General features: G+C 45.5%; 1 protein-coding gene across 1 annotated transcript in view; it reads right to left on the bottom strand.

The window, feature by feature from the left end:
- Positions 1–1,398: 1,398 nt before the first annotated feature.
- Myo1e (myosin IE) overlaps positions 1,399–12,830 on the bottom strand; it is a 191,658-nt gene continuing 180,226 nt past the window's right edge. Inside the window, exons 27-28 of the mRNA XM_028771305.1 lie at positions 3,816–3,985; positions 1,399–2,437 (exon numbers count right to left, since the gene is read on the bottom strand). Coding sequence (XP_028627138.1) covers positions 2,361–2,437; positions 3,816–3,985 — 247 coding nt within the window. The 3' untranslated portion in view covers positions 1,399–2,360. The remainder of the gene's footprint in view (positions 2,438–3,815; positions 3,986–12,830) is intronic.

Below are 12,830 nucleotides of genomic sequence, written 5' to 3'. Positions count from 1 at the left end.
CAACAATGGCTGTCAACCAACACAAAGTCCAAGAAGAATCCAGTAGTTCTGTCCACAAGGCTGGTCTTCAGTATATGCCAGAATCTTGAAGTAGGTTCTAATGCCAGCAAAGGAATGGACTTGCCAGTGAGCAAGCAGGCAGGGAGAAATAGCTTCCTTCTTCCATGTCCTTGATATAGACTGCCAGCAGAAGGTGTGGCCCAGATTAAAGATAGACTTCCTATTTAAACTTATTTAATTAAACAAAAACGAAACAAACCTCACTGGTGTACCAGCCACTTGGGCTTTAGCTAATTCCAGATGTAGTCAAATTGACCACCAAGAATAGACAACACACTTTGCTACATTTTTTTCTGAAACATTAAATGCCCTGACTCGGGAGCTTCTAGGGTGTCATGAAGGACTTTTAAGACTCTTATGCTGAAAAATCAGCATGCAAAAGCTGAAGTGTTACATGTATGTGTTACATGTATGTAAGTGTTGCATGTATGTAAAGTATGTAAGTGGTAAAAATCAAAATCATGCTATGATTAAAAACCCGACATCCTAAAATTAGAGGATTGGACATCTTGACTACAGTATGAGGGAGCAGTCACTCACAGGTGGTGGCCTTGGTTTGCCTCTAGTCCGTGGACTGATCATTCAGTGTCGTTGTTACCCATCCGGGTGAATTTTCCCTCACAGGGCTGGAAAAGATCAAGCCACCACTCAGCACAGTCTCTAGCACAGAGGGGATAGCTTATGAATTCATTCTGAAGCATTGTTTGGGTTCCATTGGGTGGCTGGTTGGTTTGTTTGCTTATAGAAGGGATCTCACATAGCCCATGCCGGCTACGCTGCTGAAGATGGGCTTAACTCCTGATCCTCTGGTTCATACTTCCCAAGTGCTGGCATTACAGGCACTCATCACCCTGCTGAGTTTATGTAGTTGCATAATCATTTTTAATCATTTAAAATTATTATTATTATAAGCGATGTGTGTTTTGCCTACATGTATAGTGGTATATCATATGTAAGCCTGGTACCTGTGGAGGTGGGAAGATGGTATCGGATCCTTTGGATCTGGAGTCACAGATGGCTGTGAGCCACCATGTGGGTTCTGAGACTTGAACTAGGGTCTTCTGGACATGCTTTTTGCTACTGAGCCATCTCTCCAGACCCCTTCTTTAATCATTTGATTCTCCTGTTATACTTCAAGAATAGAGAGCAAGGATGGAAACTTCTTAAAGTATGAACTGATAGTAACTTTTCCTGCTCACAAGCTGCTCATTCCAGATATTTGTGACAGTCACGGAAAATAGAGAAATGATAGTGGGTATGACCATATCATTGGTTTGTTATTTTTTTTTAGGGGGAGAAAATCATAACCCACAATAAACGTCATGAAAGAACAAGGCATTTCATTGACTCTGTTACATTTATTTAGGAGGTAGGGGAGGACGGCAGAGGGGTCACAGGAGAATTACTTACAGGGAGAGGGTAAGGGGGTCTGAGGGACTGTGTAGGAATGCAGTAACTGCTTCTCTTGGTAAAGAGGAGAGGGCGCATCTGTAAGTACCTGGTGCGAGTCCTGTAATAAAACCTACCTTCATGAATGGGTACAGTGGAATACTACCTGCTGCATTCATACGTGCTTCTAGATTTTTCTATATACAGTATATGATTTTTATAAATGTACAGCTTGGGGGGGAAGTTCTTTCTTATTATAAGCACAGCATTAAACATAACACCAACATGGGCCAGCCACATTACAAGCAAAGACCAAGAGAAAGCAAGACCATCAGCCCAGCACCCAACTTCTTCTCCACCAGCAGTCTTAGTGGCCCTGGCTCCCATGGGCTCTGAAGGATGGCCTGTCCTTGGCATTGACAGGTGAGTGCCTGTTTACACCAAGTCCAGCCTCCAGAGGGTGGGTCCTCCCTGAGGGAGGATTAGCAGAGAGGAATGTATCAGGTACTGAGAGAGGAATGAATGAAATGTGCTCTTCAACTAAAGGCACTTGTCACAGAGTCACCACCTGCTGCTCCCTGGGCCTGGTGAGTGAGCGGCAGGGTGTGGGATAGACACCAAGCAGCCACCCCTCCCCCTACTTTCACCAGATTTAAATACAATAAATAAATCTTAGTGGGTGGTTGTTTTTGCACTCCTGGAAATTTGACTACCTTTTAGGATCATTTATGGAGTGACACTCCTTGTCCCTAACCCAAGCGTTTCTGAGTCTTCCATGAGGAAGGTGCCAGAATAGCTTCAGGCCTTGGAGTAGCTATTACTACCTGTGGATCAGGAGGAGAGTCTGCAAAAAGCCCCCTCCCCTGTCCACGCCTGGAGCTCCTCTGCCTGCGTGTCAGTTTCTGAGCGCCTCAGATCTTGGTGACGTAGTTGTTAGGAAACAGGCCCTGCTTGCCTCGTAGTCTACCTGTCCACCAGCCAGAAGGATCTGCGGAGGAGAAAGTACAGGTGAGAATGGCCCCATGCTTGTTCTCATGGGCTCAGGTGACTTGGTTCCATTCATAGTTCCTTCCTTCTGTGTTTTATCTTGTTGGGAAAAGCTTCCTTGTACAGAATGGCCTGCTCCAGGGCTAAGGATATGGCTCCATTGGTGAAGGGCACTGCTTAACATGGTGAAGCCTTGGCTTCACCCATCCCCAGCACTGCACAAGCCACTATGGTGGTACATGCTGTAATCCTAGCTCTCAGGAAGTTCGAGTCTGGGAAATTTCCTCCAACTGCATGTGAAAGTTCAGTGAGTCACATCATAGATGTATATATGTGTTTATATGACATCTATGACATATGATGTCTGTGACATCATGAATACACACTTGTATTCAACTTCCACCCCTTTCCCTTAAAAGAGCATTTAAGAAAAATGACTTAGATGTGTCTGACAGCCTAGGACTGTAAAAACAATTACTGAGGAAACTGAGGCAGGAGGATCACAAGTCTGAACTTGTGCCTGGGCTATAGAGTGAATTCAAGACCAGCTTGGAACACCTAGTGAGACTCCATACTAAAATAAGAAGTCCCAAGACTGAGAGTACAGCCCAGTGGTAGAATGCTTGCTTTGTACACACAAGGCCTTGTGTTCAATCCCTGGCATTGTAAAAAGTTTTGATGAAATAACTTGAGGTCTACCTTACCTCTGTCTACACCAGTGGCTCTCAACCTTCCTAATGTTGTGACCCTTTAATACAGTTCCTTATGTTGTGATGACCCCTAACTATAAAATTACTTCATTGCTACTCCATAACTGTAACTTTGCTACTGTTATGGAAATCATAACTATCTGCTATGTGAGCCCTGTGAAATGGTCATTTGACCCCCAAAGGGATCATGCGGTGATTGGAATAGGTATGGCCTCCATAGATTCATGTGTTTGGATGCTTGGCCCATAGGGAGTGGCACTATTGGGAGGTGTGGCCTTGTTGGAGTAGGTGTGGTCTTACTAGGAAGTGTGTCACTATGGGGGTGGACTTTGAGGTCTCCTATGCTCAGTCTATGCCCAGTGTGGCACACAATCTTCTTCTGCGGCCTGCAGATTAAGATGTAGAACTCTTGGCTACTGCAGGACCATGTCAGCCTGCATGCCGCCGCCATGCTTCCCGTTATGATGATAATGGACTGAACCTCTGAAATTATAAGCCAGCACCAGTTAAATGGTTTCCTTTGTAAGAGTTGCTGTGGTCACAGTGTCTCTTCACAGCAATGAAATCCTAAGACAGGTCAAGACCCACAGGTTGAGAACCACTGGTGCACACTTCTGATAAGTCAGCCCATGAACCCCCTCCATGCCCTCTGGGAGGCTACACTCGTACCTTCTTTAATAATATCAATAATATCATTGGCATTGAAGCTGAGTTCGTCTGTGTCCTGAGCATCATATGCATACAAAGCCTTGCACTGTGGCACCTGAGGCTTAGGCTTGGGTTGAGGCTTCGGTCTGCCCCCTGCTGGGGGAGGCCTGCTGGTCGTTTGTCTTCGGACCCTGTGGAGAGAGCATAACCACATGACAGCTCCAGGTCTTCATCCCAGGCTATCCCGCCAAGGTTTTGCTCATGACAGACTGACTAACTCATGGATTATTATAATGACATCATTTTCTACCCAGCATCTGCTAGACATCTCCCTTCTCTGAGAAGAGCTTGCTCAGGGTGCATTTGATCCATACCTTGCTCCATGAGCCCTGGCTGAAGTAAGGACCCTGCTCACTAGATGAGGCAGCAAACAAGGTTATGAGCCTTCACCATGCCTACACAATGCTGTGCTGGAGGCTCTGAGCCAACCAAGGCTGCTAAGTCAGCACAATCAGTGGTGTTCAAAGTGCAAAGAAGTGAAAGACAAGACAACAGCCATGCCTCACAATATTCATGGAACACACTAGATAGAAAGCTGTTCACAATGGTGCTCAACAAGATGATAGAAGTATAGAGAGAGCTAGAGGTATGGTATGGCTCAGCGGACTGAGCACTCACCTAGCAGGCATAAAATCTGGGGTTTAAACCCCAGCACTGCATAAACCAGGTGGTACATGTCCATAATCCATAATAAAGCATTGGGGAGGTAGAGGCAGGAAGATCATCTTTCTTTCAAGGTCATCTTTGGCTACATAGTGAGATTGAGGCCAGGCCAGCCTGGGCTACATGAGACACTGTCTCATATAACCAACCAACAAACAAATAAATAACATCGAAGTCAAACACAGTCGGTTCTGTGTCCGGTATTAGTAAAGATAAACTTAAAGTTGACACTGAGGCCAGCGAGGTGACTCACTGGGTAAAGGTGCTTTGCCACCAGGCTTGGTGACCTGAGTTTAGTCCTCAGGACCCACACCATATGGTGGAAAGAGAGAAAGGATTCCCTAAAGTTGTCCTCTAACTGCCACACATGTGCTGTGGTCCCTCTGTGCACATACACAGATAAGAGTAACTAAAGAGAAAATGACATTAGGAAAATGATCCCATTTAAAACACATGAATATAATATTTTATAATAAATAACATAAATATGAATATAAAATGTCTATAACTGGCCAACATAGATATGTAGATTGACAGAAACATAGGATGATATTGATGGGAAAGTTTCTTTTTTCCTTTCTCTTTTTCTCTCCTTCCTTCCTTCCTTCCTTCCTTCCTTCCTTCCTTCCTTCCTTCCTTCCTTCCTTCTTCCCTCTGTGTGTGTATGTCTGTGTGTCTCTGTATGTGCGTATTCCTGGCTGCCCTGAAACTTGTTCTATAGACAGAACACCTCTGTAGAGGTTAGCCTCAATCTGCTTGCCTCCGGAGGACTGGGGTTAAAGCTGTACACCACCACTGTCTTGTCTGAGGGGAAAGTTTTATGGGGAGGGCAGTATTCTAAAATTAAATTATGGCCATAGTGCATAACTTGGTCAATACACTAAAACTGTAAAACTGGACATTTTAAGTGGGTGGATTCTGTGGTCTGTAGATTATATCTCCGTAAAGCCTCTCTTGAATCAGTTGGTAGGACAAGACTCTGTGGGTTGTACAGTGCATAGCTGAGCCTTGGAATGGCCCAGGCCTTGTATGGAGCTGCTGAAAGTGTCCCAAGAGGCAGGGGAACTGCTCAATCATCTGCCCCTATGTAGCCACTACATGCCTGTTGTTGTTGTTCATTATGGTTTCGAGACAGGGTCTATACTTGAATTCAGTGTGCAGCTGAGGAACAAGGAATCTATGCAGATGAAGAGCTGACAGACGCTTGGGTCTAGCAGTCTAGGGACCTCGAAGCAGCACAGAGCACAGCCAGTCACAACACAACTGCCATTACCCAGGCTAGGCTAGAAAGAGCCCCTCAAACCTCCGGGACCCAGATAATCTCTGTTGTGTCACTAGGTGGCAATCCTGTGTAATAAATAAGGAGACCAAATAGTTTTCAAGACACTGCAGAAATTGATTAATGAGGTTGTTTAGGTACCACTCCCAGCCAGGGTGACTGCCAACTCAGTGCAGAAGGGCCTCTGAGCAGAGCTGGCTCAGTCCTCAGCAGAGCTGATGGCTCAGACTTTCAGGAACTGTCAAATACTTGTGAAACAGTCATTAAAGACCAAACCTTACCAACTTACAATTAAATTAGCAAATGAAATAAGTAAGTTTATCTCCCACTCTACCCCTACCCCCACCTCCCAGCACACTCTCTGGGTAGCCATGCCGGTGGCCCAACAACTGGCCATGCTGTGTACAGTTACTATGTGTCCTGGTTTGCTGCCTATTGCTGCAAATTGTCCTGGCTGTGGCTCATCACAAAGGGAAGTCAGGGCAAGAACTCGGTGGGACCCAAGCAAAGACCATGGCAGAACACTGCCTACTAGCCTGCTCCCTTTGCTCTCTCATACAGTTCAGGACCCACTTGCCCAGAAGTATTACTGCTTATGTGAGTCATTAAAGGAGAAAATGCTCCACACACTTGCCTTAAGGCACATCTGAGAGAGGCAATTTCTCAGTTGAGGTCTGTCTTCCTAGATACCTCTAGCTTCTGTCAAGTTGACAAAACTGAAGCCATTTATCCCCAGGAAGTGGCAACTATTGGAATTTAGGCATTTTTGTTCAGTTTTATTGTTCACTCACATGCCACTGCTCAGGAGACCTTCCCGATAATAACCCGAATTCATCCTCATCAAAAATGCTTTCCTGGGGCTGGAGAGACGACTCAGCAGTTAAGAGCACTTGCTGTTCTTGCAGAGATCCCTGGCTTGGTTCCCAGCACTCACATAGTGACTCACAACTATCTGTAACGCTAGTTCCCAGGTATCTGATGCTCTTTTCTGGCTTTTGAGAACACTAGGCACATACATGATGAACAGACAGAGATCCAGGCAAAATACCTTTATACATAATAAGATAAAAATTAAAATTGGAAAATGCTTTTCTGAGTTGGGCTTGGTGGGAGGCTGAGGCAGGAGAATCTCCATGACCTCAAGGCCAGACTGAGATAGATGTAGTGAGTCTGGTTTCAAATATCAAATGAAAACCAAAGAGCAAGCTGCCCTCCACGTGTCTAGAACTGTCTGTACAAGGTTTGGGTAATTTCGTCCCTCTGCTATTTTGTGCTGTTTATAGTTCTCACACTGCCCCCGCCTCCAAGATTGAAAACTGTGTTATAAAGACAGGTCCTTCACTGGGAGACTGGAGGCTACACCGAGAATGTCAGTTTAATAATAAAGTTGCAATCCCTGCTGATATGTCATTTCTCAGTTACTTTATCTGTGGACCTGTCCATATATGTGCAGACACATATGTTAGTATGCAGCTATAAAACTACACACTATCAAACAAATCTAATATCTGATTACATGTAATTTTCTTAATTAAAATTTTTTATACTGTATGTGTCTGTGTGTTGAGGGAGATACATGCCAAGGCATTTGTGAGGGTCAGAGGGCAGTTGGCTGGGGTTGGGGTTGGTTTTCTTATTCCACCAAGGGGGCGGGGGTGTCTAGGGACTGAGGCCAGGTCATCAGGCTTGGCAGCAAGCACAATGACTGCTGAGCCATTTACTAACTGCCCCATATGTAATTTAAAAAACATTAATGTTATATGTATGTGTGTTTTGTCTGCATTTGTATCTGTGTACCATGTATGTGCCAGATGCCTCTGAAGGTCAGAAGAAGGCAATTGGATCCCCTGGAAACGGAATTACAGATGGTTGTGAGCTCCTAGGTAGATGCTGGGAATAGAACACAGATCCTCAGAGAGGGCTCTTAACTGCTAAGCCATCTCAAGGAAGAAATATTTGTATGGTGAAACTTAGCTTTCCTATTAGGATTTGATGAACCACTTTAGTTCAGGCAAACTGCATATTGTATACTTTTTGTCTGTTAACATAACAAATCTATTAACTTCTCTTCTTTTGAGCAGGGCATTATACTTGAGCATAGCCACATTATAACCCAGAATGCTATTCATTCTTCCTGAGGAATCATGGAACCGTGCACAGCACATCTGGGTCTCATGTTGAGAATTTGCCCTGCAAAGTGAATCCTACATTATTGGCTAGAGAAGACCATGGAAGCAGGCACTGAGATCAATGCCGGTTAACAGGGCTCATAGAGGGTTAGCGATTCTCCCAAGATATGAAAACCTAATGAGCATTAAACCTCTCCAAATTAAGGACTAGTTGATGCCCCTGCCCTGGTCCACAGGATGTGGCTGCGATGTTGATCAGATATGATGCTTTCCCATGAAGCACATGGAGCACAGGGCAAGAAGGAATTTATGACTTTAAGTTGTCCTTATGGAGCACAGTGTCTAGTGACAGCACCAACATCTCTGCACCAGTACCCTGCCTCTGCTCTGTGCCAGGAATGGTACAGCTAGCCCTAATGTGTACTGGGGAGTGTTTCCCCTGCCTAGCTCCCTAGGAACAAATGCAAAAGAATTTTCCAGCCAAGTACACAGTTCCGTGATGGAGAATTTGTGTAGAATGTATGCTATTCAGGCTTGATTCCTAGAACCTCAAAAAACAGCTCCTCCAACTCATTTGCATTGTGCTTTGTTGTATATTTAGTTTATCATCTTTAAGAAAACTCAGAAAGGTAGGCATTTCATTTATTATATTATCTTTCTGTTTGTTTTTGCTTTTTGAGACAGGCTTTTTTTAACCAGGGCTCTTATGTGGAGGTCAGAGGACTCCACTGGGGAGAGAAGCAAAGGACCATGTGGATCCTTAGGGATCAAACACAGGCTTGGTAACAAATACCCTTACCCGCTGAGTCATCTTGCCAGCTCTCAGTTATTGGCATCTTATTTTCCCCACTATACATATGAAGACACCATAGCAGAGAAGTTAAGTGACAGGCATGAGCTGTCCAATAAGCATGATGGAGATGTTTGATGAGTGAAAGCAAAAGGAACCACTGGATGAACCGGACTCATGCCCAGGCCTTCCAAATTTGATACACCATGTTCTGTGAACTTTCTAAGCAGTTCCCACCACTGCCAAGGCTGGTGTGCCAGGGAGTGCCAGGGAGTAAGCTTTTGAACATCCCTGCTTTTGTTCTGCAGATGTGAAATTTAGGTCTTGAATTTCTAAGAAGGAAAAGAACGGAGTCTCATTGTATTGGCTTTTAAAATCACATTCTGCTCCAAAGGCTGAAACCATAGACATTACTGGAAATCTGGGAGCGGGCGCCAGGAATTCCCAAGACCTGGAGTCGGCCTGGGCCGGGTTCCAGCTGCTCCCGAAGACTATGGGTTGAGAATATTGCTATTGGACATTTGCTGGAAATTTTAAGCCTTTTGAAAATATGACCCCATTAGGAGAGTCCTTCCTGACTGGAGATACCCAGGCAGCACTTAAAGCTTCGTAACTCTTTCTCCTTTGCTGCGTGGCCAGAAGTCCTGCCATCCAGTACCTGCTCCTATTTTTTGTTTCCCTACTTCTAGTCATCTTGAAATCCCCTAGTCACCCTCTCATGAAACAGAACACGGGGTTAAAAATGGCAACAGACATTTCCAGTTTTGGCTTCAGTTTTTTCACAGTGGACTACAGGTAAATCACATTGCAGTGCCCAGAGGGAAAGTTGCTGTGCACTGGGGGAGAGTCTCACTCTGTAGCCCTGGCCGTCCTGGAACTCACTTTGTAGACCAGACTGGCCTGAATCTCACAGATTCTTCTGCCTTCTGAGTGCTGAGATTAAAGGTGTGCACTATCATGACTGGGGAAAAAAATCAAGGCTGAGCTGTCCCCTGAGTGCACCATGAAGAGGCTGTAAATCCGTGACTGCTTCTGTAGAGCTTGGTGTCATTTGGAGAGGGATGATATGCTGAGGACAAGGGTGGCAGCCACTGTGCGGGAATGCTGTGAAACAAGGCTGGGGAAGGGGGTGGGGGAGGGGGAGAGAGAGGGATGTAGCTCAGTGCTACAGCACTTGCTTAGTATGTGTAAGGCCTGGGCTCCACCCCCAACATTATGGGAGAAAGAAAAGGAGGAAGAAAGGGAGGGGAGGAGACAGACAGACAGACAAATAGACTTTGTTGGAATGATGATGAATTTAGTGAATTTCCTGCTCTTTCCAAAACCAACTGACTACGTGGAAACTAAGCTGATACACTCCTGAGCAAACCGGAGGTGCTAATGAAACCATCTGCTACTAGTCATGTCCAAGGTCCAACAGGAATAAGGGCTGTGTGAAATGTGTCTGTAGGGAAGAACACCAAGGGGCAGGAGAGAGGAAGGCAAGATAAAGCCAGGATGTGAAGGACCAGAGAGGAGGCTGTGGTGATCTCGTTTTCGGTGGTAAATTCAAGGTGAGCCTTTGGCACTTTGATCTCAATTGGAATCCTCATGTTTATGGAGAAAATAAAAATGTGGGTTCTCTGTGAGCTTCAGCACAGTCTGTCTTCTGGCAAAGAGAAACTGTTAAACTTAGGTAACCACAAGAGTCCAAACATGCCACAGCCAAGTTCTCTGCCACAGTAAAAACTGAATTTTCAAACCTGTGTCATAGAAAATAAATGCTAGCTTCCTACACCCTTATCCCCTTGTTTGCTTTTTTAGAAAAATATTTATTTTTATTTTATGTAAACGTGTGGGTTTTTTGTATGTGCACCTGTGTGTAACACCCCAAGAAGCCGAAAGAAGTTGTTTAATCCCCTTAGAACTAGAGTGAAGTGGGTTCTGAGCCACCACGTAGGTGCTGGGAACTGAACTCAGGTCCTCTGTGAGACCAGTCACAGTGTGTTCTTAACCATCTCTTCAGGTCCTCCTTTCCCACCTCCTTGTGTTTTTCTTTCTTTCTTTAGACACATGGTCTCAGCCTTTAGCCAAAATTAGCCTGGAACTCAAATTTAGAGTAATCTTTCTGCCTCAGCCTCCAAACTGTTGGGATTATAGGCGGAGCCACCATGCCCAGCAAAGTTCCTATTTTTTTGAAGAACTGTCTACAAAGCAGGCCTAAGTATATAATGAGGGGACTGGCTAGAATTCTTAGAGTGCGGATGTCAGAGTTACACATAAGGCAGACAAGACAGTCATATTGCCTGTTGGACAGTTCTTCCTCCCAGCTATCTCCCAGACAGCAGCGTCTGTACATGGCACCAGGAGCTGAAGGTAGGGAAGGGTGTGGTAAGACTTAAATGGAGCTGGAAGAGAGCAGCCCTGGTGAAGACCCGAGACCCAGCGTTTCTACATTGCCTATTTTGGCTGACAGATGTTCCCACCTGGCCAATATGCAAGTCTGCAACTTGCAAGGCTGAAAAGATGGTGTTGCTTGCCAAAACCAAAGCAAACGGAAAGCCAGCAGACAGAGTGAGGAGACTTGGAGTGGTGGTTGCTTATAATCCCCCTGCCTACTTTGGAACACAAAATGGGGCCCAGGAATAATCTTGTGACTATTTCCGGGATGCTCATGCATATGAATAGCATCTGGGGCCTCCAGTGAAAAGCACACTACCTTGACAGTGCCTTCCCACCCACCTTTCCTTGAACCTTATCATCAGACATTAGTTGTCCTTTCGACTTCTGAAGGTCATCATGTGGTCCTTCCTTGGATGACTGTCATCAATAGTGTCTGGGAACTTGGTAGAGATGTAACCAGGAAGATGGCTCAGTTGGTACTTGGCTTGCTACATGAGGACCTGAGCTCAGATAACCAGCACCCACACAAAAGCTAGATATGGCAGCGAGTGGCCGCAATCCCAGAGCTGGGGCAGTGGGGAAAGGAGGGTTTCTAAGGCTGACTAGACAGGTTGTTTAGCCAATTAGTGAGCTCTAGTCTCAGAGAGAGACCATGTCTCAAATAGTAAGATGGTAAGAGAGAGAGTGACACCTAAAATCCACACGTGTGACATGTGCATGTGCACATGCATGCACACACGCATTACCAAATTCAAATTTTAAGAGAGGGGGAAGATGATCCACCAACCTCTCCAGGCAATTCTGGTGAACAGTAGGATTTGAGAATCATAGCAAGAAGCTCATCCAGTTAACTCAACTGGGTCATGGCAACTAGTGGGATACAGCTATTTAAATAAGAGAAAGAAGCACCCATCTACTAACGGCCTCCTGTGTAATAAGGATTAAAGTGCCTCATGTCTACACCCCAAAGAAAAGGATAAGGTAAGACTCAATAGGGGAAAGGAACTCTGGGAGAGAACATGAAGTCCACGTGGTCTTTAGGAAGAAGTGATCAGGCAAAAGAAACAGCTGACAACAGGGCATGGAAGAGCCCAGGAGGTGCACAGGGGAGCCATGGAGGAGCACAGGGGGCCATGGAGGAGCACAGGGGAGCCATGGAGGAGCACAGGGGAGCCATGGAGGAGTCCTGTTCTTTCCTCTAGCAGAGGTCTATTTTGCATACTCTTCTTCTGGTTCTCCTTTAGAATGTCTCCACTGTTCATGAGACAACAGAGAGAAGGAAAACTGGAGATGGGCATGCGGAGTGGGAGGAAGGAGGAAAGTGGCCTGAAGCAGGTCCTGAGCTGGATTCAGCAGACAGAGCTCCTAGCTCCATGACTGGGAAATCAGAGTTGGAAGACACCTTAGTTACTAGGTGGGGCCAGTGAGAAGGTTCAGTGGGTAAAGGTGATTGCTGCCAAATCTGAGGAACCCATGCTGTGGAAGGAGAGCAATGGCTCCAGAAAGTTGTCCTCTGACCTCTGCATGTGCACCATTGTGTGATATGCCACCCTTCTCAATACACACTAATGCACACAGGGCAAACAAACAGGCAAATAAATAAATAAATAAATAAATATTATAAGATCACTGGGTCAAGCATAATCTCATGGTCATTTTCATTGCCACCACCACCACCACCACCACCACCACCATCACCACCACCACCACCATCATCACCACCACCACCACCA

This window comes from Grammomys surdaster, unplaced genomic scaffold (genome assembly GCF_004785775.1).
Source record: "Grammomys surdaster isolate TR1022 unplaced genomic scaffold, NIH_TR_1.0 206, whole genome shotgun sequence".
Taxonomy (NCBI): domain Eukaryota; kingdom Metazoa; phylum Chordata; class Mammalia; order Rodentia; family Muridae; genus Grammomys; species Grammomys surdaster.
The sequence above is the reverse complement of the archived record's forward strand: the minus strand, read 5'-3'. Positions and strand labels throughout refer to the sequence as shown.